This window comes from Chaetodon auriga, chromosome 8, assembly GCF_051107435.1.
Source record: "Chaetodon auriga isolate fChaAug3 chromosome 8, fChaAug3.hap1, whole genome shotgun sequence".
NCBI lineage: Eukaryota > Metazoa > Chordata > Actinopteri > Chaetodontiformes > Chaetodontidae > Chaetodon > Chaetodon auriga.
This window is the reverse complement of record NC_135081.1, coordinates 9,918,848-9,946,528: the sequence shown is the minus strand read 5'-3', so window position 1 is coordinate 9,946,528 and position 27,681 is coordinate 9,918,848. Positions and strand designations below refer to the sequence as shown.

Sequence of the window (27,681 nt, the reverse complement as noted above, 5' to 3'; positions counted from 1 at the left end):
TCAGTCTTTCAGTCTGGATTAGCAAACTGTGAGAGACAGCATTGTTAGAGACGTGCATGTAGACGGACAGACAGACAGACAGCAGAGGGAGAGACAGAGCCAGAAATAGAGGGAGGCTGAGAAACAAAGGACTTTATTTTTACTGTATGTTAATTTTCTTGTCTGCGTTACTTCTTTCTGTCCAAGAGCTTCTCAATTCCACATTGCTGTAGAAAAAGTGAGTAAAAGCTCAATGCCGTGTGAACAGAGAGACTGGGCACTCTAATGGAGTCCTAAGTGGATGACCCCTTTTAATAGCACACGAAACTGATGTGTAAACGGGGAGGCACATAGCTGAGTGCTTAGGTAAGATCATTGAGTTTTCTAGCAGCGCACACGTGTGGCTCTTTGGTTGACTCAGTGGTTTTCAGGTGGAGGCTGCTGTTGACTTTGTGAAGGAGGTGCAGAGGGTTTCTAGACCGGTTCAGCTGCCATGTCAAAGGTTTTTTGCCATCATGAATAAAGCTGTTTGATTTGTGTGAATAGAACATTTTCTCTCTAGTTGTACGTATGTGAGTTTAAAAAACTGCCTTTACTTGTTCATTCTTCAGGTGTCTATCCTTGTTTTAATCTATACATCTTTTCTTAGACAATAGAATCGTCTCCATGTGTACATTTGCTGTTCTGAAGTGCCTTTGAGATAATTATTGAATCTCCAGCAGTTAGATAAACCCTCCTAATATATACACAAATTAGATATTATTACTATCTTCTGGGGTAATCGGCATTGCGGAGGAGGCTGATGGGATTTTATTTACATGTGTTGCAATCTAACAGCCAAAGGGGATGAACTGTACAGCTAACTCAAGTCAGCGTCTGATGAATTTAACTGGAGATGCAAATTGCCACATATGAACCTGACCTTCAGTTGGCCTCCATTTTTGAGTGCTTCACAGTTGATGCGAGGAGTGGTGGGTTACTTCCTCAATTTACCACTAGAGGGCATCCAATGCTTTCAGTTGTTGATGGCCTGATGAAATGTCGTTTGGATGGATTATGAATGAGGAGACGATGTTTAATCTAAACTGTTACATACCACCCAGAGATCACATGTTTGGCTCATTGCCGCAATAAAACTTTATCCCTGTTGAAGACATATTATCTCTCTCTACTGCAAACATGGAGTGTTTCTACTTTATGTCATGACTATAAAGGTACTTATTACCTCAGAAAAGAACGAATACTTTACAGCGTCTGTCTTTCTCTCTGTGCAGATGTGTGTAACAATACGGATTTGCCGGAGCTTGAGATTATCAGCTTATTGGAGGAACAGCTGCCAGTCTACAAGCTGAGGGCCGACACCATCTTCGGCTACGAGCAAGATGATTGGCTGCACACGCCACTGGTGGACCCCGACTCTGCCCTCGACCTGACCAATGAGCAGATAGAGGAGACCCTCAAATACTTCTGTAAGTTCATCACAGGCTGTTGATTTAGCTGATTCAGTGTTGACACACAGTGGCCAGTTTTCTTCTGGATACGACGATGACGGGACGAGAGTTTTACTCTTTAATAATACAGAAAGGCGGTTCTGTGAAAGCAAGAGTCTGAGGATTTAAGTGATCCTCATCAGACAAATCAAGACTGGCTGTGCTTGGTATTACTGCCGCTTCTTAAATATTATGACCACCAAACTCTCTGGATTTAACCTTTAGGAAGCTGTTTAGGGAGTGACAAGGAAGATTTAAGTTCGAGAGGTGAGGGATTTAAGACTCATACTGACCTTGAACTAGTAGGAAGTAGGTAGAGAGAGCACAAGCGTTGGGAGGGTGAGAGACAGGAAGAACGAGAGAGAGAGAGAGAGAGAGAGAGAGAGAGAGATGGCCATCTGCCCATCAGAGTGCGAGCACGACAGCTGGTCATGGTTGCCACAGCAAACATACCTGATGCGTCTCTCTTTCACTCTCTGCTGGTCGATGTTGTGCTTTCTCTTGCACTCAGCCCTCTGTTGTGCATGTATGCACGTGTCTGCTCTTATCATACTTAGAGCTGCCCTGTGGTTGGCGTCTGTGTCAGCCACACACACACCCACACACACTCACACACACACACACCCACTTGTGCACAATTAATAAACACACACAGGCTCACGTAGCACACGTCCACACTCTGCACATGGCAAACCAAGGGAACGTAAAGTGTTTTTTTTACCATCAATAATTCAGCTCTAATTCGAGTCTGCTTGAACTGTGACTCAGGGTAAAAATCTGTTTCTAAAAATAGATCAGGCATCGTATGAATAGGCTTAACCAAGACCTGGAACTTCACCCTCATGCCCGATGCCAACACGGTCGCTTTGGTCTTGACGTTCATCATAGGCAGCCAGACTGAGAGGCAATGACAAGGTCGTATTACATAAGAAACAGTACAAGATACTCCGCAAGGGGTGTTCTGCTCAATATTCAACATAATAAAGCTTTTTAGCTTTATTATCAACTGTATTCTCCACACATTTTTTTCCCAGTTATCTCCCACTCAGCTGGAGGCATGTTGCTGTTTATTACTGCCTCAAACAGATGGCCGGATATTGACACCCTGAGGGCCATGAGTGGGCAGAGGTCCTGCACATAAAGCTGTGTTTCACTAGAGCTGCACATACAAACCATCATAAAACAGCCGTATACAGCAGCGGATGTTATTTCTGCATTTATTTCTGCAGCTACTCGTGTTACACCTCCCAAGCGGTCGTTGGTTTATTGAAGTATGTAAGCTGCTGCATGAGAAGGACACATGTTTGAGGACATGATGGCATGGAGGCAACTGACCAATGGAGAGCAGCTTCATGTTGTGATGACGTCACAGCCACATGTTTGACTAATTAGACTGTCTGATTGATCGATCTTCCCTTCGCAATGCTCGCTATAATATAGCAGGTGTATGAGTATTGACAAGCGTATGAAAAATAACAATTAATGAGTGGTGGATGTGGATTATGAGTCATTTAGAAGAGACATATATAGACATCCTTTTCTTTTTTTGATGTCTGTATTTATATGGTTAGTATTTTTTTTCTTCTTTTGATATTATTATGTAATCTTTTTTTTTTGGTGTAGCAACTGCAAACGTGCCCAAAGATTTGATGATATTTTTCAATACATTTCAATATATGCATGCCATTGTCATCCAGTAGTGAAAATCTATTTATTCAGTCTTAACAAATGATGAGATGTAACTGAGTGTGTTACCAGGGGCTGATGTAACCCCACTGCATGACACATGTAAAATGTGGAGCAGTTATATGACTCTTTGAGCTTGTGAGCAGTAAACTGTGTGCAAGTCACTTGATTAGCCTGCATAGTATTAAAGCCAGCTTGGTCTCAGTAAGCATCAGTTTGTGAGTCATTAGCCTGATAGCTGTTAGCCTTGTGTTAGTGCATGTATTGCGCTACATGGAAGCAGCTATCAAAGCGGTCTCTGTTAGCACTTTCAAGCTAACTGAGGTTGAATTTTGCTCATATTGTCATTGAATTGGACCTTATTTAGCGTTTTCCTTTTGCCCTGATGACACAACATGGTTCTGTCTCCCACGCACCGTGCATGTGCTTGTTCATCACTCCCCGGCTGAAATGACCAATCCTTGAATACCCATTGTGCTCATTCATTTTTGGGAGGCCACGTCACCCCTGCCAACGCTGCACTGCTTTTACATGCTGCTCAGCCTTGGGCCTTGGAGTCTGAGCCTGTTACTATAGAAACCACACAGAAGGACAAAGTAGAGGAGAGGAGGGAGAGACGCTTACATACGGATGGGGGGGTGGGAGTAAGCTAGTGATATTAGGCTCTCTGATTGGCTGTAGGCATCCTCTAACCCCGCCCTCCCCACTGTGTCATCATTAGCATCATTTCTGCTGCAAAACTCGTGACTGCTGCTGCTGCTGGCTCTCTCTCACTCTCTGGATCTCTGTGTTTATTGAGTCATTGTTAGAGATGCGGTGGTCCATGTGCAGAGCTAGAGCTGTCACTGAGCTCGGAAAGCGAGACAAGAGAAGCTAGTGGTTATAGTATGACCTCAGAAGGACTCAGCCAGAGGACATACTGGTAGGAGCACAGGAAGATAAATTGACTGGAAGCTATAAATGGACGGAGGCACGAGAGGAGAGAATCTAGCACATTTACTGAAGCTGTGGAGTGACTGAGGGAAACTGATGGACAGAAAAGGACAGAGAGACAGAGACCAAAGGACAGAGAGACAGATTCACGGATGAGACCTACTGGCACACATGCTGAAACAGTGAGGAATTAACGATGGAGAAAAGGACAATAAAGTGACAATGTTTTTTTCTGCTGACAACTCATGACGCAAGTCACGGTTCGGCAGGATGACGGGCAGAAATGGCACCAGCACAAATATGGAGCATACCACGCTGACGGTTTGCTGCTAATGAGTGTGGGGCAGAAAGGACAGATGATGGGAATGGGCAGACTTTCACCAATAATGACCATGTGCCAGCTGATACCATGCTGGGGTAGCAGAACCGGACTCTAACTGACTGACTAACGGACACTATCAGTAACTAGTTTGTCTCTAAGCATGCTGGGACATTGGATTTGCCAGAGATGTTACAGCTCAGTATGCTGAGAAATTGGAAACAATACAGCGGTGTGTCAGAGCAGTGAGGATGAAGAGACGAGGCCATACCAGAGGCCAGAGGTTTGTCAAGGCAGACTACTACGAACTGGACTGGTACTATGAAGAGTGTACTGATGGTAAGACAACAGCCTGCTGCTACTACTACTCTATACTAAAGGCACTAACATTACTGGCTATGTAGAGATAAGAGGTAGCTATAGTACATTCTGTTGAACTGAACTGTGGGAGACATAGAAATACATTCAGCAGGGATGACTTTGGTGAAGTCGTTCAAACTGTAAAAATGGACTGACGGCTGAAAAAAAGACTAGAAACTACACAACAAGTAAGCTGTTGGCTGCACCGTGCATCAGATCCTCAAATGATGTGTCATATAAAGAAAAAGATTCCAAAATTCCCCCCTCACCTACCAAGATGTATTGTTTTCCAGTCATTCTGTTACAAAGGTCATAAATATTGGATAAGCCTCGATAATGGCATGGATATGTGTTGTAACATTGTTTGGTAATCTTGGTAACCACTGGTCAGGGTTTATGATGTGTCCTCACACTGAGGGTAAAGGGAGGAGAGATAGTGGCAGAATTAAGCTGGATTGGTTGATATTAAACAAGATTGGTGAAAAGCTAGACCCTTGTCCCCTCAGCATAATAGAACAAATGGATTATAAGGTACTTAAGCTCATAAATGATAAAAATGCCTTTAACTAAACCCCTATTGGAGTCATCTTAAACTGACTTATTTTTGCTAGTGTCCATCAAAGACAGCCCAGAGGTTGTGATGAAGTGGACTGGTGTTCATTACATGTGAAACTATCAGGGTAGGTGTTACAGTCTGGACAAACAGCAGGGTTAAAGCTGCAGCAGGCAGTGGCTGCTGGGTACTGTAGGTGTTGGAGCAGGTGCTCGGTGGCAGCTGAGTCAGTGTGGCTTCTAAAATAGGGCCTAGGAGGAGCCTGTATGACTGGCTGTGGGTGTAAGTGTGCTGAAAAACTGGGAGATGCCAGCTGACCTGGAGAGAATCAAAGAAGTCACAGGTGGCAAAAACTGCTCATTGTGAGAAGAGATATGTAATGAAGATATGAGCAGCTGGTAAATCATCTGAGTGACACAGTGAGTGAGTGAGTGAGTGAAAGGAAGCTAAGTGATTTTCCATTTTATTAGGACTTGGGACTGGCTAAACCAAAAAAAAAAAACAAAACAGCTGTGAAAACATAGTAAGCTATAAGGAACAAATAAGTGTAATGAATGAAAGATGGCTGAAAAGTTGCATAATTCCTCATTGATCCTAGAATTTGGTGCAGTGATGTGCATTTATGTAATGTACCCCAGTGTCTTACAACAGCTTGTGTGTGTGTGTGTGTGGAGATGTACACACACACACACACACAGGCAAGACATGTGGAGGACTGATGGTGCCTGGTCGTGTGACATGTGTGACTAACAGCAGGTTATAGCAGTGGATGGTTTATTAGCAGCCTGTTGGTACTCTTCCTCCTCCTCCTCCTCCTCCTCCTCCTCCTCTCTCTGTACATCTTTCTACCATCGTGTGCAGCTTTTTTTGTTTTGATAGTAGCACATTTTGGTCGAAGATTCAACGTGAAGCTCTGATGCGTTGAGGGAGATCACTGTAGACGTTATGTGCACTGTGCTGAACATGTGTGTCAGGGATGCTCTGTAGACATTCTTACATAACAATTTGAGACAGCTCAGCACCTCCCCAATGTGAGCCGTGCAGCTTAAACATCTGCAATGATATTTAGCCACGGCAGCAAGCCCAGGTTTGACTTCCTGCTAAACACCGACAGCAGATCTTACAGCTTTGCTTGATGCTGAAATGATCAAATAGCCAAATGAGAGGGGAGGTGCAGTTGCTCTGATGAATTTTCTGGTGGAGTGTAGAGGCAGAAATAGAAAGCAGCTGGTTTGGTGTTATTCTGAGATATGCAAGGGAGGGATGTGGAAATAGGTTGGCTTATATTTAGCCCAATGATTTGCATGCTGCTCTAAGCCACCGCTTGTCAATAGCAGTCTGCCAAATATTCTTTGGCACTTTTTAGAAGAATTCAAAACAAAGGGGGCTGTTTGGGTGGAGGGCAAGCAGGACAGAGGGCTGGGGCTGGAAAGAGGGCAAGCTATGTGGGGATGTGAGAGGTTGGAGGGATGATTCAAGGAAACAAAAAAGACTACATGTGGATTTTTGTGTCAGCATTAAATTTTAATGGGGTTTTAGAAACCACTAAAAATCACTTCAAACAAGTGATGTGTTTGTATCCATGTCTATATCAGTAATAGCTTTCAAACTGCATTTGTCTCCACTTTATCATGTGCGTTTTCAGTTATTTGATCAGAACTTTTGTTAACTTTACTAAGAAGTGACCTGCTGTGTTTTAGAGACGCTATATCTACTATTTTAGAGATTTTAGTGTGCAACTCAGTCAGCTCGTAGAGATAGTACAGATAGTATTCTCTGGCCATTGTCGCTGTGTTGGTAATGTTGCTACAGTTTCTGAGCCAAAAAAAGAGCAGGAAATCAAAGGGGCCTAAAGGACACAGGCAGAGAGATGTGGAGCCTTGAGCCAGAGCAGACAATCATGGTTTAACCAGGTGGATTTCTTCAACAGGGTTAGACATGTCACTGCCGAAGATGTTGTTTGTGTAAATTCCTCATTTAAATTCGTCATTTTCTTCTACTCTCCTGTACAAAGCATGCTCCCAGAGACTGAGCAAACAAATCCGATGAAAAGATGGAGGGTGTATGAAAGGGAAAATGGAAAAACAAGTGGGGTGTAAAGAGTGAATGTGACCAGAAAAGCAATGGGAGAGTGAGAAAGACGCACTTAATGGTGTTTGCCCGTGAGTCCTTTGTTGCCTGCAGCATTGCATCCATAGGACCGCTGAGTGGAGTTACTCAAGCATGCAGAACGGGACTGAGCTGGCATCAGTTTTCAAGACCAATTACAGTAATTATAACACTTGAGCAGTGACTAATGAGCAGAAAATTGGGTCACTTTGGTGCGGCCTGTATTCATCTATGAAGGATCGGTCGTAATGGGTCGTACCCTGCTCAGATGGACATGTGACATGGACATACATTACAGTGTATACAGGTATTCTCTGTCTCGATCAATGTGACACGTCACCACTAAATACTGTACCAAATAATCTTTTAATGAGCAGTAATAACCGTTCATCTAGTCACAGGAGAGATTATGAAAATATACATTGCCAGCAGCCATGATGGCTGTTTGTTTTGACTGAGCACTATCAGTAGACCTGTTGATGCTTCACCACTCAACAGAACCATTTAAATGATGTGATAAAGGTTGTAATCTACAAGGAAGCCTTTCATATTGAATGGTCAACTGAAGTGGAATAACAAACAGAATGTGCCACAGGGTGGAAACACTTGTCGCTATTTCTGAGACTCTCACAAAGGCTCCACTAATAGTTGAAGCTTGGCAAAGGACGCGTCCTTTTGTGTCCATTTTCCAGAAACTCCTTTTGAACGTGCTGGTCAGCTCGGCTCACTTCTGTCTTTTCTTGCAAGTTGGCAGGAACAGTCTTTTTGTGCCAGTTTTCAAAGCAGTGGTTTCAAATGCTTTTTCTGTATTTAAAGTATCTTTGAGCTTAAATATCTATTGTAGTCTCTTAGAAATCTATTTTCCCTTCACTTGATTAGAAATCAGTGGACTTCACACCCCTTGCTTGACACGGTGCACTCTTACCCAGCAGGTCTGGGCCCTGTCTTTCCTCTAACGTCCACTTCCTGTGTGTCACCACTGTAGGAATGAAGTGAATGTAAAAGATGGAATCAGCATTGTATCATAGCTCTCATCGTGTCTGTGCAGTCCATAGAGAACACAGGGTGCACAGTAACTTTACTGTATATGGCTGTAACATATGAGAGCGTACTCTCTGTGTAACAGCACAGGCTTTCCATTCTACAGATGTTGGTCCATCATCATGACTTCACAGTGTGATGAATATTAGAGCTTCCTTTGAATATCTTTTCCTTCATGGGACTATTTGCCGCCAAATTAAGCTCGCTATCCCGTGAATCTCACACAGTGATATGGGCCAGAGGTTAAATGGGTGCAAAAACAGTTACTCTCTGTTGAAAGCTTCCACTCTGACTGGCCCCACCCTGGAAACAGGTGCAGGTCTGTTATTGTTCACTCTGTCCTGTTGTCACCATGGAGGCCGAACAGGACTGTACCAAGTTAACCATTTGAGGGGGGGGGGGGGGGGTTGTATAAAGGAAATTGGATTTGAAGCCTACCTGAGGGACAGGTGTCTCTCTCAGCTCTGATCTGCTCTTGTTGGGGCCAGCCTGAACGATCCCGGCCCTTTAAATGGAAAAGGTTGACAGGTTGAGGATGGCAGTAGCAGAAAACATTACAGCTTATTTTAAATGCTCTTAGCTGTTGTGTTAAATGTATTTTAACCTAGTTTTATGACCTCAAATGGGCGTTGGAAAGCCTCCTTTATATGTGTGTGTGTGTGTGTGTGTGTGTGTGTGTGTGTGTGTCTACCCCCCTGTCTGTGGTGAAGTAGAGTAGGCCATTCACCGACCAGTCACAGGCAACACGAGGAGGAGTCAGGTTATCTGGATGTCTCACGGAGCTACCACAGGAGACAAATGATACTTTTAGAAAGTCACTCGGCAGACATTATTTGGTCCTTGACGGATACACACACAAAGATGACAACGGTCATGTGACATGGAGGGTTTTGAGAGACATGCTTTGCATTCTTCCCGTCCACTTTGGAACACTTTGTTAGATATGTACTTTCACGTCTAGACACACACAAATTAGATATTGATGCATAGTTTAAGACACGCCCACCCACACCCACAAGTGCACACAGCCCAGGCAGGAGCCATGGCATCACACCTGCACACTTTGCGGTTTAGCAGTTAGCCTATGGTGCCAGAGAGGAAGATGGCACTGCTCCCAGCTGCTGGCACCGAGGACGACCTGGAGTACTTCAACCAGACAGATGAGGACGAGGAATATGTCAGTCTACCCAGTCATGCAAGTACAGGGCTGGAGGAAGAAGATGAGGAAGAGTTGTATGTCAGTCTTCCCAGTCATGCAAGTACAGGGCTGGAGGAAGAAGATGAGGAAGAGTTGTATGTCAGTCTTCCCAGTCATGGAAGCACAGAGCAGCAGGAGGAGGAAGAAGAGATGGATGAAGAGCAACAAGTTCTGTGTGAAGGTAGTCTATGGTCTTCTTCATCACTGAGGGTGTCATCTCTGCTGTGCTCTTCTTCTTGATTCTGGCTAATCTGTGCATTAGCGTGCTCAGCTGTTCTGAAGCTAAGCATTTCTTTGGATTCTGAAGGGGATCGTTGGATTTTTGTGGAACATTTTAAAAGGTGTTTTGTCCCCTGTGGACTGTGGCGTGTCCTGCAGGCGTAGTCCCTAATGTTAGTGTATGTGCTCTCAGTACAGCATGGCTAATCTGCCTGCTGATTTGACATGTTACGGGCTCAGCTCTTTATCCCAGCTGTCATGTCAGTGTTGTGCTAAGTACCATCTATATTTGCTTCAAAATGCACAAAGATTCTTTCTTGATATTTAGGTTTTTAGCTTTTGTGTAAGACAGGGCTGATGATGACACAGAAGGGCATGCACTTAAAGAGATGTGTGTATAAACTGAAGGTACTGCATCATACAGGTACAATAGAAGAGTCCTCTGATCAGATCAGATAAAATTAAACTGCAAAAGTGGGGTCTTATTACAAAATATGCATAAATAGAAGAGAAATTCTGACCATGATTGGTGACTTGTGTGAGTGCACGAAGCACTGTGGTGTAAACATGTTTTTTATTGAGGTAATTTAGATTGATATCAATCCAGGTCCAATAAGGAAATGGTCTACAATGATAACATTATTACATATATTATATTATATCACATTTGAATGGCTCAGCAGAGGCTGAGGTGTTGATTTGAATAGCGAGGACTCCTCTCTGCTCGTTGTCTTGGCTTTTGTTTGTTGTTGTTGAACCTGTGTGTTCTCTGTTGCCCAGTAGCAACAGGGGGACTGTTGAACCAGACCTCCAGACTTCTGGTTCCATCAGCCCCTCTGCTGCACAGCAGACAGAAAGCCTGGAGCCTGCTAATACATCCTTACTGAGCTTTAATGACATTTCAACTCAAAACTCTGAGGCACCAAACGTATCCGCTAAGGTAGAGGCCATGTGGTTTTTAAGCATTACACCTGTTGTGAAGGAGGTAGAGGGAGAGAGAGAGAGCAGGCATGTCTGTCTTAGGTTACCTGCTCTCCCTATAAAACACCAAGAAAACATCCCGATCACCTTCCAATATTAAGTTACACCTGCTTCTACACAGTCCAGGTTACCGCTGCCTTCTCTAATCTGTGCCTGCACCATCACCACCCATTTATGAGTGGATTATCAAAGTAAATCAGTAAGAGCCTAACCTCATTGGAAGAGCAGGAAGTCCTAATGTGTTTTAGTCAATGACTAATTGCACAGAATTGCTGACATTTCATTTTTGGAACAAGTGACAAGGAGCAGTTTGCTTCGAATCATAGCCATGTTGTCATGTCACTTGGGTGGAGTGTTTCCATGAAGAAAATCCAGCATGCGCTTCAGTAAGAAAGCACACAAACACACAGATAGTATGACAGGTAAACAGGCTGCACCTTGTGCATATACAATCTCACTGTCAGCCAGATAACAAACAGGTACAAGTAATGCATTTTGTGTGTGTTTGTGTGTTTCCTGGTTATTGTCATGCCCATTTGTTCCTATCATTTGTTTTCAGTCATGTTAGCGGTCTAGCTTTGTGGTTGGCAATCTCTCAGTCTGCCACTTTGGTCCAGACAGAATATGTCAACAACTACTGGAAGGACTGTCATTACATATTGCGCAGACACCCATGGTCCTCAGAACATGACTCCTCCTGACTTCAGTGACCCCCCAGATTTTCCTCTGGCGCCACCAGTAGGTTGAAATTTGTGGCCTCGAGTGAATTGTCCCGATAACTAATTGATAGATTGCCATGAAATTTAGTAAAAACTTTAAAATTGTAAGATTTCACAAGTGTTTGTGCTGTTTAGCAGGTGTTGGTATACTAACACTGGGCGGCAGGTGGTGCAGTGTTCAGCTCTGTCGCCTCACAGCAACAAGTTTCTGGGCTGGAGCCCAGCATGGGTCCTTTCTGTGTGGAGTTTGAATGTTCTCCAGGTGCTGTGGCTTCCCCGCACAGTCCAAAGACATGCAGGTTAGCTTATCTGGTGAAACTAAATTGCCTATAGGAGTGAATGTGGTTGTGTTAGCCTCTATGTGTCCAGTCCTCCGTGACCCCCTCCATCCATTACTATTCCATCCATCATTGATGGATGGTATACTAACATGCCAAACTAACATGGTGAACATGGTAAATATTGTATTGCTAAAAGTAAAAAGTTAGCCTACGGACGCAGGCTGCACACAGTCAGTGTACTCTTGCTCAAGTAGAGAGAAATGGTTCAAATCATGGGCCACCTTGGAACCACTGGGTAAAAATGAATGACAAACACGTTGAGCTGCACGTATTTAATCAAACAAAACACCACTGTGAAGCGGCTCAGTGTCATGTATGCTCATTCAACCTTGAAACCGAAAAGAGCAACTTGTTTAATAATTGATGGTAATGATGGGAAATATCCGTAACTAAAGCACAGCCAGCTGAGGGCCTGTGTCTGCGTGTTCCAGCAGCACGTGATGCACGAGGACATGAAAGTATGTATTTTGCATTGGCCAGCCCTGTTTTGCATCCTGAGAGGCCTCTGAGTGAGCGCTGTTGTGCACATGCCTGATAACAACATTTGTCCTGCTACAGTGAAATGATCTCTGTGGAAGCTCAAATAGTTCAACTGTTCTGTGTCGTAACAGCGTGCATCATATTATCTCCCTGCGCCTGCTGGCGTGACACCTCCACACAGTGTAACGTCACACACCTCTCTCCAACTGACAGCGTTAAAAGTGACTAACAAGACTGTCCGAAAATAAACATCCTCATACTGTGGAGATAATCCACACCAAGGCATTTGATAGACACCGATGTGGAAATGTAACTTCAGAAAACAATGCAAACAAACCGATAAAAGTCAGTGTTGGAACGCAGTGACTCAGGAGGAGCAGACATCATAGTACTGTTGTTTTTGTCAAAATGCTGTGTGATGTGTTCTGTCAGCGAGACCCTGTTTGAATTTTGACCTCTGAGGTGCGCACTTCTTTCAGGAGCTGATAATGACCTTGAGCTCGTGTAGCTGAAATAGCAGCGCTGCAGCGTGGCCTCACATTCACTGACTTATCTTTTCTGAATTAAAAGGCATGCAGGTTAATGAATAGGTGGCTTTGTATAAGGTGCAGTACGTGGGTGTGTGCTTCTTAGGAATATAATCGGGTTCCTGAACGAAGAACAAGAAAAGAGTGGAAAAGAAAGGAGATGGCAGGAGGAACAGGGAGGCACCGTTTGAGTGTCAGTCATTTTTACTTCAGTGTGAAATCTGAGAATCTTACCTAATGTTGAGGTGGGTCTTTTACAACCGAGCTGTTTCCAATGGATTTGGCAGTCTACAGACATTATAGATAAAATACACTGTAAGCTCATGCAACATATTCTCAGCCACCTCATGGCTGATTAAATAAAGCAGTAAAGGAGAGCTGAAGTTGCAGAGTGATGTATTATTGAGGGCATTGACTGTTCAGTAATCTTAATTTGTGTTCTTCTGTTGAGACTTCTTCTCTTGTGTCTGTGCAGTACTGTGTGCTGACAGAGTGGGCCAGATGACGAAGACCTACAGTGACATTGATGCTGTCACTCGACTACTGGAGGAGGTGAGATCATGTCGAGTAAAATCAGTTAAAGCAGAACAAACGTGAAGGACGGCAGTGTACGCAGACAGTGAGTCGCTTTGGTCAAATGTTGTCATGGGATAGTCTAAACACAGGTTGCTATGTGAAGTTCACGACAAAGCAGGTTCGATGGCACCGCATCATAAAACTAGGTTCTGCAGCTGATATTCAAATCTACGCCAGGCAGGACGTCGCCACAGTGAAGAGCTCAGGCGGCTTCCTCTGCATAAATAAAAAGTGGGACTGTTAAATGAGCCATGAAATTCAACAACCAGCCATCCAGCTACTGACGAAACATGGCATTCAGAGATGTCATACCATCAGCAGACAGACCGGACAACGGTGTTCACCCTGTGAGACATCACTGACCTCCATTACTGTGGAAAGTTCACCTCCTCCTACAAAGCATTAATATTCACTATTGAGAGCTTTGTAACACTAAGCTGAACCTCCGGATCTCGCACGTTAGCATGTAGCACTTCGAGACTAGTATTAGTATTGTTATTGATTGCAGCCCAAATACTGAAAACAGTCACAGGTTCATAAAAAGCTTTTAATTATAGTTCAGTGGTGGGAGTCTCTGTGGGCAGTAAGAGGCTGAGGTATTTAAAGTTGTCCTTGGACATTAAGTTGTCTTTCAGTCACCCTCTGTTGTTTTCTCATTCCACCTTTTTCCTTACGGTTGAGGCATTTAAGTCAACCCTCAAGTTTTAAATTGCTGCATGTCCTTCGCACACATTATTCTTAGAGGACAAATTTACACTGCCATCCTTTTTAAAAGGAAGTGCTCGACAGCTTGGGAATCAGATTAATTCGCTTTCTTGGAGAGAGTTAGATGAAAAGATCAATACTGCTCTCATATTCATCCCTGATTATGAAGTGGGAGCTAGCAGGCAGTTAGCTTAGCATATAGACAACTGTTAGCTTGGCTCTGTCAGTCTTCTCATCTCTTCTGAACTTGCATCAAGAAAGCAAAAAAACGCATTATTCCTTTAATGTCTGTAACGTTTTCGCCTGGTTTGCTGATTAAACACTAAACGGCGCTTTGTGTCGGTGCAGAAAGAGCGTGACTTGGAGCTGGCAGCTCGCATCGGACAGTCGCTGCTGAAGAAAAACAAAGCTCTCAGTGAGAGGAACGAACTGCTGGAGGAGCAAGTGGAACACATACGAGAGGAGGTACAAGGCTTCTGTCTTTGGTGATCAACTATGAGAGTGTCTTTAGAGATAAAGTATATATATGTCTGTGTCATATTTTGAAGGACCATACTGGTGGTGGGGCATGTCTGAGAGTGTGCAAAATCATTGTTATAGTCTCTCCTCTAACTGTCCTCTCTCTCCATGTCTCCCTGTCTTTTCCACACACAGGTGTCTCAGTTGCGTCATGACTTGTCCATGAAAGATGAGCTGTTACAGTTCTATACCAACGCTGCTGATGAGAGTGAGGGGGAGTCCACCACGTCCACACCGTAAGTCTCCTCTCACTCACCTCTTCTCTCCTTCTACGTAAAATACTATGCAGTGGAGTTCTGCACTGAAATTTAAGTCTAATGCAAACTAGCACTCATCATTTAAGACAGTCTTCAGCTTTCAGAAACCATGAGATGAGAGCATGTTGGAGTCATTTTAGACAGCTGACGATAAAATCTCCTGAGCTTTTTTTCTTTTATTAGAAGATTATTTTTGATTGCCCTTGTGATAAATCTGTTTCTGTGTGTGAAGAATTTAAATGTGACAGTAGTGGACTTGGATGGAGAGGTGGATGGATAACTGATTGACCCGCTGGTCCACATTTCTCTTTCATGTGTGTTTGCAGTGTGCGTCCCCGTGAAACCAATGTGTCAACGCCCACCTTTTTCCCCCTGGACTCCTTGCAGAAGAAACTCAAAGATCTGGAGGAAGAAAACAAATCATTGCGATCTGAGGTACACGTGCGCGCTCGCACATGAGCGAACAAACACAAACACAGTATTTTTATAAATAGTTAATTCACCGCAGTGTATATTTTACTGATTTAAGTGAATCTTGCATGCATTATTTATCAAAGTACATTAACGTTTTACATTGCATGTAGATACTGTTTACAGTACTGTTGGTTTTCATTAGAAAGGTCTGAGTGTGACCTTCTGACTGCCTACAGTGTGATCAGTAAAGTCTGTTTTTTCAGGCCAGTCATTTGGAGACAGAAACTATCTCCTATGAGGAAAAAGAGCAGCAACTTGTCAATGACTGTGTCAAAGAACTACGTGAGTACTGGACTGACTGGAATCATATGATGCTCCGTGTGAGATCTGTTCACCTCTTTCTAACTGGAGAGGAGGTGAGGCTGGGTTTTTTGGCACACACTTTTGACTCCCGTTGCTGCTTCCAGGTAATTCCAACCTGCAGATTTCCTCTCTGGCAGAAGAGCTGGCAAGGAAGAGTGATGACGCCTCCAGGCAGCAGGAGGAGATCACGCACCTCCTCTCTCAGATAGTAGACCTCCAGAAGAAGGCCAAGCTGGTATGAACCACCCGGTGTCAGTGTTATGATATCTCCTGTGTGTTTGTCTTACTCATGCAATGCAGCAAAGTGTTTTTCATTTCTGTTTTTGTCTGCTGTGTTTGTAGTATGCCGTGGAAAATGAGGAGCTGACTCAGCACTTGGGTGCAGCCAAGGACGCCCAGCGGCAGCTCACTGCTGAGGTTAGGCAATCCACAACCCGCTGACCGTGGCTCCCACCAACAAATATGTTGCTAGAAGAGCCTGCCTTGGACCAAATCCTGTTTATTAGTATTATGTGTAACTGCTGTGGAGTAGTATACAGGGTATTTTAAATGATTTGACACTCCTGATATTACCTACAATATCAATATAAACCACCAGAGTTAAAAACTACATCACAAAGTGCTTGAGATTCATGAAGACAGAACTACATGTGTAAGATGTCCCAGTTTGTTTATTTATTTCTCAATTTCTTCACAACTCATCTCTCCTGCGCTTTCTCTTCCCCTCCCCCAGCTGCGAGAGTTACAAGATAAGTATGCAGAGTGCATGGAGATGCTTCACGAGGCTCAGGAGGAGCTGAAGAACCTGAGGAATAAAACTCTACCACTAAGCACCCCGAGGCGTTTCCATTCTCTGGGTCTGTTCCCGATGGTGAGCTCAGAGTCGTGAACGTGTCTGTCACCATCACAGCACATCCATGATCCCAGCAGCTACAAAATCCCTTTTTTTCCCTTCAGGACTCTCTGGCAGCAGAAATAGAGGGCACCATGAGGAAGGAACTTCAGATGGATGATCCGGACGTAGAGGAGCAGAGGTACCAAGAGGCTCAGCTTCAAAAGAAAGCGTAGATAAAGAGTTGTGGATGATTTGGTCTGACTTCATAGCAAAATGTTCGCAACTAATGCATTAAAACCCTCAGCTCTACGTTTATGTGATCATGTTCCCCCAGACTGCAGCCAAAGCGAGTGTTCCAGACGGTGAAAAACCTAAACCTGATGCGTCAGCAGCGTTCATCGCTAGGCCCCTCCCCCCTCAACATCCCAGGCTCCAATCAGACATCATGCTTCACCTCACAGCGCTCCAGCAGGGTGGGCACACCGCACTCCAACTATGGTAGCGACATGGGAAGTGGGATGATCCTGGACAACAGGACCAGCAGTATCCTGGAGAGTCCAGGCGATGGGTACGGACAGACTGACTCAGGGATCAACTGGGCTTTCCAAAATAACAAAACTGAGAAAGAGATATTCAGCTTTTAATGTCAATGTCAACTATGTCCCCCCTCCCCAGGTCAGAGGACTCCAACAAGCGGCCCCCTGGCACCCCAGGGACCCCAGGCAGCAAGGATCTGGAGGCAGCCCTGCGGCGTCTGTCCCTCCGCCGTGACAACTACCTCTCAGAAAAACGCTTCTTCGAGGAGGAGAGGGAGAGGAAGCTGGCTTACTTGGCCAAAGAGGAAGAAAAAGGAGGCGGCGGGAGCAGCGGAGGCCTGGGGACACCGACGGAGAGCCTGTTGTCGCTGTGCTCGCATCCCTCTCTCGGAAGCGTCTGGTCGGGATACTCGTTCACAACAAAATCCTACCTGCCGGAGAAGCTGCAGATTGTAAAGCCGCTAGAAGGTGACTATTCCTCTCAGAGACACAGGTCTTCGAATCCTCAGAATGCCGTGCACAATGAACGCCAAAGTGTTCCCAAACATCAACAGAATCAAAGCAAGAGAAATTCAAACCGTACATTTCTACATACTCCTCGAGGTTATACTGAGATGAGTCAGACCCGATCACAGAACCAAAGGCAAGCCCTTCAAAAGCAGCAGCAGAAGCAGTATCTGATTTTTCAGAACCACAGTCCATCCAAAATCTGCCTGAGTGCCTCACAGGGTCCTAAGAACCTGCAGAGGAGCTCCAGTTTGTTGGAGCTGAGCAGCCGGCCAAGCTCACAGCCTCATCTCAGAGCTCCGCTGGCTTTAGTCACAGGCCTGCTGGAGGTGCTGGAGGAACAGGAGGGCAGTTTAAACCTGCAGCACTCCTTTTACTTCAGACACACACGAGCACGCTGCTGGTTTGAAGTGTAGAGCACCATCCAGCCTGCTGCGTGCTGCTGTTTGAAGCGTATACTTCGGGAAAAAAAACCTTTAGCACCCCTTATTATTTTAGATATAGATTTGTGCATTTGTCTTACATTGGAGAGATTCCAAAGGTATAAAAAGTGTATACTAGGAAGGCAAATATATATATATATATATATATATAGCATAAAATGCAGCTTTAGTTCAGGAGAGATTTTATATGAGAACATTGCATGTTACCAGTGTTACATTTATCCCAATACATCACAAATGGTGAGCACTTTACAGTTTTGTTTGTTTTTTTGCAGTGAGTGAGTCAGTATGAATGTGCTATAATTATTTATTTCCACACTGTATGGATTGTTGAGTTTGTAGAGTTGAATTGCTCGTACATTTGCTGTCAGATATTTATCTACACAATGATCCTGCTGTAGACACAGAGCAGATGAGAGCAGTGCAGATAGTTTTGTCCCAGTATGTGAACATCAATGGCCAATCAAGCAACAGCAGCATATGTACAATTTGCAGCCTTTAAAGCATTTACCACTCCACAATGTTTGTCCTCCTCAAAGGGATGTTGTTTGGTGTCAGAGGTATTTCCTGTTCTGTGGCACCACCTAGTGTTCAAACTCAGCTGCATGGTCGCACTGTGAAAGGTACCATAGAGACACCGGATCATGTGCTGAAAGTAAAAGGCAAAAACATGTGAAATGCTGACATGTCGTTTTGCTTCTTAAGTGAAAGGACACGTTGCCATTTCACTGACAGTAAACATGTAGCAACGTTTAATTTCAAGTCTAATGATGGTTATGTTATTTATTTGTTGGTAACAAATTACTTGCATGACAGTGTTCTGCCTTCATAATTATCTTTAATAATTGCAGCTGCTGTCAGTTCATGTGTTCATATGTACTGTCCATCCCTTTCACTCCTCTGTTCACCTTTTCTTTTCTTTACTGGTTTTGTCTTGTCTTTGCACTTTACTTCTTTTTCTGTTCAACTCTTAGTTGATGATTTCTTGAATAAACTCTAACTAGTTTTCTCACCTTCCCTCTTCTCTCATTCTTTTGTGTTCGTCTTGAGTTAGTGTACTGACCTCTCAGAGGCCCCTCGTGTCATGAGAAAACAACCACTCATTGGACTTGAAATGAGAGAGTTTGCTAGCTGCAAGGACACTTACACAGAAAGACACTGCCTGCTGCTGCGTGTCAGTCGCAGTCACTGCAGTATGTGTGACAGTCTGTATGTGCTGCACGAAGAAGTGTTAATCTCAGAATATGCCTGTCTGTCCTGTCTGTGTGAGTACATGTACAGTATATGAGACACGGATTGTGTGGTCGATTTTATGTAGAATTGTGTCCCCCTCGTGTGTGTGTGTGTGTGTGTGTCCCTACTATCTGCTTGCCTGTGTTTGTATCCGTTCACACACAGCATCTGTCAGTAAACAGCTGAAGTATATTGTGATCTATATATAAACATTTAAACATAGAAATGACATTTACAGAACGGATTCAGAATCATGTCAGTGCACTTACATCAGAGCAGCGCTGCATTTTTGGATGCAGCATATGATACTGTGACACAATGTGAAGTTAGCAGAGACATCATCCTGTGAGGCTGGTGTGATTTGGCCTGGACAGCAGTGTTGCATTCAGGATCACCAGACTCCAAAGTAAAGATAAGGTAAAAATTTAGTGAGCTGCATTTTGTGACAAAGAGCAGCTGTAGATAACACGAGTCTTCCTCTGACTTTTCCTCCAGGCTCTGCTACTCTCCATGCATGGCAGCAGTTGGCTCAGCCCCACATGGGTGCTCTGCTGGATCATCGGCCCGGTGTGGTCACGAAGGGCTTCCGCACTTTAGCGCACGAGCAGGAACAGGAAGACGGCTGGCAGCTGGACCAACCGGAGGAGGACGAACTTTCGTGCGACTCATTCACTGGCTTGTCGGGAGAGAGCACTGCTCCCATGGATCTGCCTCGCTCTACCTCTTCTCCCTCTGTCTGCTGCAACAAAAACAGAGATGATGATGTCGACGGCCAGTCGGAAACACTGCAGGGAGAAACGTGCAAGGCTAGAGAAGTGATTCCAGTAATAGATGGACATGTTGCAAACATGCCCCTTTCCTTCTCCAGACCCTCCCCCTCTTCTTCTCCTCTCCCCTCTTCCTCTGAGATGAACGGGCATGTGGACCTCAAGGAGCTCCAGGCCTTACAGCCCGCCACAATGGACCGTATGCCTGGTGAGGGAGCACTTAGCTGAGGTCACTGCACTGCATCCACCATCCCTTGTAACCCTGGAGCATAGGGATAAAGGGGAGGGGGGTGAAGAGGAGGGGTGGGAGGGTGAGGGGTTAGGGAAGGCTTTCACAGGACATCTCACAACCCCACTGTGACGTCCCTTCCTGCACGATCACGCTCACGTGCACACACCCGCACACCCACCCGTCCCACCGGCAGTCCTTGTGTGTGCAGCCATCGAACCCCATCAGAACAGAGTATATGTTTTTTTTTGTTTTTGTTCCTTACTTGAGTTTACATCTTCCTTCTCGTTTCATACTTTCTTTCACTGCCACACTTTGCTTTATTTTAACCAATCATACTTCTTTTTTAATCTGTGTGATGCCTGTCCTCTGGACTCCCATAATCTCAATCTGTCACTGGTGGCCTGCAGCACAGACATTTTTCTTGTTTTGGTGTAATTCACAGAAATTTCATTCAGAAAATATTTTGGCACCAACTTCTTGCACCAGCAGTCAAAGCGCTAATACACCAGTGTACAACAGAAACACATGCGTGTAGAATATCATGGCTTGGGTCCTGTATGTGGGCACATATGTGTCTATCAGGTGTCATTAGTGCAGCTGTCCAAGTCACATGAACACATGACACCCACGGCTGGTTAATAATGGAGTTGACCTGTAGCTTCATACACGTTATTATGGATCCCATTGCTTTTCTTGGCAAGACCCACCCTACTCAGCCTCTGATTGGCTTACTCTCATATTGTTAAGCCCATAACCAATCTCACTTGTCTTGCCTAAACCAAATATGCCACTCTCAGGGGGCTGCAGGCACTCTTAGGTAATGCTTTAGTGACACACAGAGTGCTCTTCATTAGTGCAGAGATTACTCACCTTTTCCTACGAAAAGTTTCTATTCAGACATTCCTTTTTAACAAAAAATGAAAATCCTGCATTTACCACTTCAGTGTATTTCAAACAGAAGAGTACTGACTATTGTTTGAAGACAGACTTGAAAACTTGTGAACCGATCCTTAAACGCTGACCTGAACTTACAGTACATACGTACACTAACAAATGATGGAGGTGAATCAAAATGAACATGTCAGGTTTACTCTGTGGTTATTTAGTCAATCTCATGACTAGAGAGAATCTGATTAAGTGATCTTTCGCCTGGATTTACCAGATCATTTCTGTTTCATGGAATCAGCACACCTTCATCACTTCACTACCTCAGAATTTGGGGAGCTAATATGCTGGGACTTTTGCTTTGGGCTTATTCTAAGATCATGGCCTATGTTCTTCTCCACTTTATTGTGTACAGTGTTACTTGGTACCTTTTGTCTCAGTACTTACATCCTTCCCTTCTTCTCTTCTTCCCTCCTGTAGTTAATTTCCCAGGGAAGTGTATGTCCCATACTAGCTCTACATACACCTTCACTACCTGCAGGATTCTCCACCCCTCTGATCAGCTGACCTCTGTGTCCCAAAGGTAAACATACTAAACACCTGACTTCTCTTTATTACTGCTGTACTGTGTTCAGTTTTAAATTGTACATCTGTGCCAATATTGTGTAATCCTTAGTGTGTACAGTTGAGTGTAGTGTTTCATTATGAACACAAGATGGGGCCATTTTCTTTCTTTTTGCATTAAACGTTTGCCAAAGGGCATGTTAAGAAGAGAATGAGCTACTGCAGCCGTACACAAAAGAACTGCTTAATGTCACAGTTGCTTGATAGTATTACTTGAACAAAACTCCACTGTGTGCTATAAATCAAACAGCTGCTTCTCAGCCAAGGAGCAAATTCCCCTCTTGTTCCCCTCCCATAGATTTTGAATCATGGCTACTTTGATGCCACAGCACCTGGCTGCCTTCATACTCTCTAAGTCCCTGCTGTCTGATTGGCCTTGGCAGGTCAAGTGATGAGGAAGATGAAGTGGAGTTGTATCATATGGTTGTCATGGCCGGAGTAGAGCAGACCCATTGAGTGCACCCACTGGGGTGAGGCAATGCATGGAAGTGCATTCCTAAAGACTGTGGGTGTGTGCAAAGCAGAATAACATCAGCAGTTTGCCTCTAATGTTCCCCGTCGACATGTTCCTAACTAACAATCCAGCTTCTGGCACACTGGTGTGACTCCAGTCACTGGTCAAGTCTAACTTATCAGGATTTTGGAGTGGACATTCGTTCTGGCCATTTGAGAGCAGTATATGGTGGAAATAATAGGTCCACTTCCAAGGTTTCAGAGTTTTTAATCACATCCAGCATCTTCATTCAGCGAAAGGAACTGACACAGGTGTCATTACATGACCTTAACCCAGAACTTCAGTCAGTTGATAAGAAGTGGTCGTATACAGGGGGGAGACTGTAACCCCAGTCTCAATACAAGGCAAGCCTTTGGCATTGGATGCTAGAGATTCGGCATCTACAACAAGCCAGTCAACCCTCTGCTGGTACATCCAAAAGACTAGTCCTGGGTCCCCGCAGATTACAAATCCTGAGGCTTAACCAACCACTGACGCACATAACGGCAGCTGTCTGAACAGCGGATCCAAAACCGAGGACATCATTCACATCCAGTGCCAAAGGTTTGCTGTAAATCAGGGGAGGCGTGATGACATCCACCTTGTATTTGACCACTTTGCCCACGTGACCCAAGAACCAGATAAAGGTCATGTGACATTTGCTGAATGAAGACCAGTAAGTGGACTTTTCACTGTGTACCTACTTATAATCAGGGCTCTAATAATTAACTTATTGTGTGGTTAATAGTCTAATGTGTGTAAACTGTGTTTGTAAGCCTTGATGCTCCTGACTGTGGTTATCATTTGAAATATATGGAGTTACTTGTCCCAGAAAACTGCTGGTCAGAAATAACTCTCCATATCGCCACAATCTCAGTCGCCCAAATGGGAAAAGGTTTTAATTCCTGCATGGTAATATTTTTTGGGTCTTGTCTGTATAATTTTAATTGTCACTTAAAGCTAAGTATTAAAACTTGATTACTGTTGTTCACTCATGTCTGTCCCTGCACCCATACTGTCTGTCATGCTCCTTGCACCCAAAAATTCCCCTGTTCCTCCTCCTTCATCCCTCTCTCCACCCATTCTCTCCCTTAACTCCTCCACCTCCAGCCCAGCTCTAGCCTCTTGCCAGAGCAGTGCTTGCATTGGCTCCCCTACCCCCATTTCCTCTCCCATACCCTTCTCTGCCCCGCCTACACCTTCCTACACCCCCTGCTGCACCCCACGCCGCCTCTCCCTCTCCCTCTCACTAGCCGAATCCTCCACCAACCTTAGGGACTCCACCAAGACGACCAGCACTTCCCTAGGCCTGGTGCGCCTCCTGTTGGAGCATGGGATTTCTGCCTCGGTGTATGACCCCTACAGCTGGGACCGAGGGTTGGATGCCAGTGGCGCCTCTACACCCGGTGGAGGAGCGCAAGTACAGCAGAGCAGCAACGCACCAGGGGACAGCGAACCCAGACGATTGGTGAAACGCCCAGACACCCTCCTCCTCCAGCCCTCCACCCCGCCCAACTCCCCTCATTCCAAATCCGCCTCCTCTACCAGCACCTGCCCGGTATTTCAGTTCAGCCCGTGCAATGAAGACCCGCCATTTTATGACACCTTCCTCGCCTCTAAGCCAGCTCGTACCATTCTGAGGGAAGTGCTGGGGGAGGCAGAGAGGGAGCGAGGGGGGCAAACGGATGATGACGTGCTTAAGCTGCGACTTGTGGACAAACTGAAATGTTTCCGCACCCTCCCCCCTCATGCTGCTTCTGTTTCATCTGGGAGTACTCTATTAGCCCCCTTTGGATCTGTTGGACTGGGCAACAGCGCCCTTGGTGGGGGGCTTCCAGGTTTGAATGCAGGGCTGAGGAGGAATCGTAGCTATCCTGCCATGGTAGGAGCCAGTATGGCCATGAAAGACCCAGGAGGGCCCCCAAGCACAGAGATACTCATACCACACACGATGCAAACCCCACATCCCCAGCATGCAGTACACACACAGGAAATAGGCAAAACGCAAGCAAATCACACACTGGTCACAAAGGCCAAACACATACCACAGACACTACATGCACTGGAAACACCACAGACGATAATACAGAGACACACCAGGCCAGAAGACAGACTGCAGGATTCAACAAGCAATGACCATCACAGCGATGATGAAACGGGGACATAACAACACACACACGATATGATTACACATACGTATGAACCCACACATACAAGTTTATCTCCAAAACCAAATACCCATCATAACTATAGAGAAATACCATCCTTCTGCAGTGGAGGACCCCAGACCACACAGCTACACTGATGAACAATACAGTCCTACAGACTCAACTGAACATAAACAATAGGTCGTCTTTCCTAAGCAGTACAGGCTCCAGAGGATTTATTGAAATGATCAGTCTGATCAATGTAACTGAATGAAATGGTGGTGAATAAAACCAATAGTGGCTGACACTGTTACACTGTGTTATACTCATACTGTCAGACCAGACTAACCATGATGGAGTACGTTGCCTTCCTCACTGTCCGTTGTACCTGTATATTGTATAAGATGTATATGCAATATACTGTGTCATAGTATCAATTAAAAGGCCCCATCTGGTGAAAGTGCAGCAGAGCTTTCCCACAGCCCTCTTTTATTCTCATTTTCCTTCTCCAGCTGAATGAGTGCACTGCTGATAAAAAAGAATTTAAATGTACGGTATTGGCCTGAATGAAGGATTGTTTTTTACCTTTCATTATCCATGAAGAAATGAGGGTTGTATGTTCCAGGACTACACAATTCCACACTCACTACAGCAGATGTTACTTTAGGAAAGTGCTGTGTCATGAGTTGTTTGAAGCACTGCCATCAACACAAAAATCTCCTGAAAGCATTTTCCCCATAATAGACGATCAAAGTGTTCAGTCCATGGTACCAGCTGACGGACAGAGAGCATCATGTGAGTGCCAACCAGGAAGAGAGACGGAGGAAAAAAATAAACTCTCCCACTTTAAAACTACAGCCACATTAAAGATGGTAGCTAGTCCTACCAGAGGCTAAAAGATTTTAAATATTTCTTTCTTTCTTTCTTTTTTTTTTAACCATATTGTATTTTTAATCATCTGTTCAGGCCACTGTGGTATTTTTAAGCCTTCAGTTTGTGTCTACATTGTATTGCACTGGAGTAAAATGGAAATTATGATGTTGGCACTGGAGATTCTTTTCTACCAGCAACTCTTTCCCCCCCTCTCTGTACAAATGTAATCTGTAGTTTCAAAAATAATCCAGATAGTGGCTTCAATGTGTCATCCTGCTGTGACTTACTGTTCTTATGTGCCTGAAAACATCTGACATACTGTATCTTGATTACTTTATAATTTGAATGCAGCAGAGAGTAAATCATGTATTTGCAGCTGAACCTGCGGACAGCCCCCTCACACGCTCATTTTTGTCTATTTCTGGCTCTGTTTTTGAGTTTGGGTGAAGCATTCCCTTCATTTATAATCCACAGGGTCATGTAGCACACAAAGAGTAATCCAGGTGTACAGACACCTGTTAAAACACTGTGACTGCAGAAAGCAAGAGCGAGACCTGCAGGAAAAAGTGTCATCCTAATGCAGACGGCAGCTGGAACACCAGAAAGTGAAGTCTGCACCCCGAGCTTCACTCCAAGCCAAAGTTGCACCTTCATAAAGAGTGGGTGGGACCCCAACAACACACAATTGAAGCACATCTGTTTGCAAAACAGTTTTCACAATTTGACTTTTTTTTTCCCCATGTTGCCAACGTAAACCTGAAACATGCATAATGTACATACTGACACCATATATAGTTGTTTTTTGTTTTTTTCAAAATCAAGAGTGTGGGTGGAAAAATAGCAATATTAGGCATTATAAAACGTGTACGCTTCTGAATGTAACTGTAACAGGAGTGACTGGAATTAGCCAAATGTTGGTTTTAGGAGCAAGAGTCCAGTGTCCATCAGACCTCTCGCACTCTTTCTGTATATCAGACATGACTTAACAGAAACGCCTCTGCCTCATACAGCATTTTAGTCCTCGTCTGAAGTAGGACACTGGCACTGGGCCGCTGACTGCTCGTCTGACTGACAGTGAATGAATGGAAATGGCTGGCTCTGATGCTGGCAGTGATCTGATGAAATCCTTAATGATTAAGGGGTTAAACTAGCAATGTTATGGAGTGGGAGATGAATAACCATTAATATATTTATTGAATACTTGGATGATTAGAAGCACGCGTAGAGCTGAATGTACGTTGTACATGTTTAAGTGGAGGACTTCTGCAGATTGTATTTATATTTGAACATTTTGAAGTGTGTTATGTTACTATGTTTAACTGATAAACATTTCTCTGGCTTCACAGATACATTTCCATTTAAAAGCATTACTTCATAACGCTGGTAGATTTGAGAGAGAAAAAAAATTTACAGTGTTTCAGAACGATACCAAGTGCTAAGACTGAAGGAGTTAGTGTGTGTCTTGTTTTTTGTGTGTCAACTGAATCATCTGAATGTAGGTTATTATAAACAGTAATCCTGCTGTCGGGCCATATATTTGTGTACAGTATGTTGATTTATCTGTATCAGTTTGTGTTAACCTCAGAAGGGGTACGATTATTACATTGTAAATGTATGCAACACATATAGTTCTGCTAACTTTTTTCTTAAAAGTCTTTCCTCTAAAAGATAAACTGTAACAGTAGAACAAAAATACATGAAATGAAGTTGTTTATTTTTAGTAAATAAGGAAAGAAACTTTTGTGTTCAGGGTCTGAAGTGTTCTATTCTACAGAACGGACTGTACTGTCAATAAAGATGCATATAGAAAGAGTGACTCATTTGCCTTATTCATCATAGAATAATGTCATTTTCTGCAGCCCAGTTGAAGTTTTGTTAATTTTACTTATGTCCTGGTTCAATGATGGTGACCATAGTCAACCACGATAAATTACTCCTACTAACAAGGCTGGGTGATATGCTGAATATCAGTGTCACATCAACAAGAATTATTTTCCTTTATATACCACAATATGGCAAATATATGCAAAATCCCAATGCAGTCCCACAGCGAGGCATTTAGTAATACTGAATTACTGACTCCCTGCGTCTGCCACCAGATCTCTGCAGCTAGTCCAGGCCCCTCTCCTGTTCTTACACCACTCGACGACTCCATTCACAGCACTGGATTGCCTGTTACAGCTTGTATTCAAGTGTGCGGAGCCGTAAAAGGAGCCGCTCCTTCCCCTCTCCCCAAAACCCTACACTCCTTTGAATGTGCTAGCTCAATCTCCTTTGGGAACAAATGAACAGGAACATCTATCAGAGAGAAGCCAACATGATAACGGTCACACTGGC

The 27,681-nt window shown here is 44.2% G+C and overlaps 1 protein-coding gene across 3 annotated transcripts in view; it reads left to right on the top strand.

Moving 5' to 3' along the window:
• The window catches only part of trak1a (trafficking protein, kinesin binding 1a), a 34,368-nt gene extending 7,208 nt beyond the window's left edge, over nucleotides 1-27,160 (top strand). For 2 of the 3 annotated variants that reach the window (XM_076736789.1, XM_076736787.1), the window contains exons 2-16: nucleotides 1,254-1,448; nucleotides 13,411-13,487; nucleotides 14,565-14,681; nucleotides 14,871-14,971; nucleotides 15,319-15,427; nucleotides 15,670-15,748; nucleotides 15,874-16,004; nucleotides 16,112-16,186; nucleotides 16,503-16,640; nucleotides 16,727-16,803; nucleotides 16,939-17,172; nucleotides 17,280-17,608; nucleotides 19,819-20,298; nucleotides 21,688-21,790; nucleotides 23,435-27,160. In XM_076736789.1, the coding sequence (XP_076592904.1) occupies nucleotides 13,437-13,487; nucleotides 14,565-14,681; nucleotides 14,871-14,971; nucleotides 15,319-15,427; nucleotides 15,670-15,748; nucleotides 15,874-16,004; nucleotides 16,112-16,186; nucleotides 16,503-16,640; nucleotides 16,727-16,803; nucleotides 16,939-17,172; nucleotides 17,280-17,608; nucleotides 19,819-20,298; nucleotides 21,688-21,790; nucleotides 23,435-24,491 (3,081 nt within the window). In that variant the 5' untranslated portion in view covers nucleotides 1,254-1,448; nucleotides 13,411-13,436 and the 3' untranslated portion in view covers nucleotides 24,492-27,160. Of the gene's footprint in view, nucleotides 1-1,253; nucleotides 1,449-3,877; nucleotides 4,747-13,410; nucleotides 13,488-14,564; nucleotides 14,682-14,870; nucleotides 14,972-15,318; nucleotides 15,428-15,669; nucleotides 15,749-15,873; nucleotides 16,005-16,111; nucleotides 16,187-16,502; nucleotides 16,641-16,726; nucleotides 16,804-16,938; nucleotides 17,173-17,279; nucleotides 17,609-19,818; nucleotides 20,299-21,687; nucleotides 21,791-23,434 lie in introns of those variants that run through there. The other variant, XM_076736788.1, reaches the window with a different exon arrangement.
• Nucleotides 27,161-27,681: the final 521 nt, after the last annotated feature.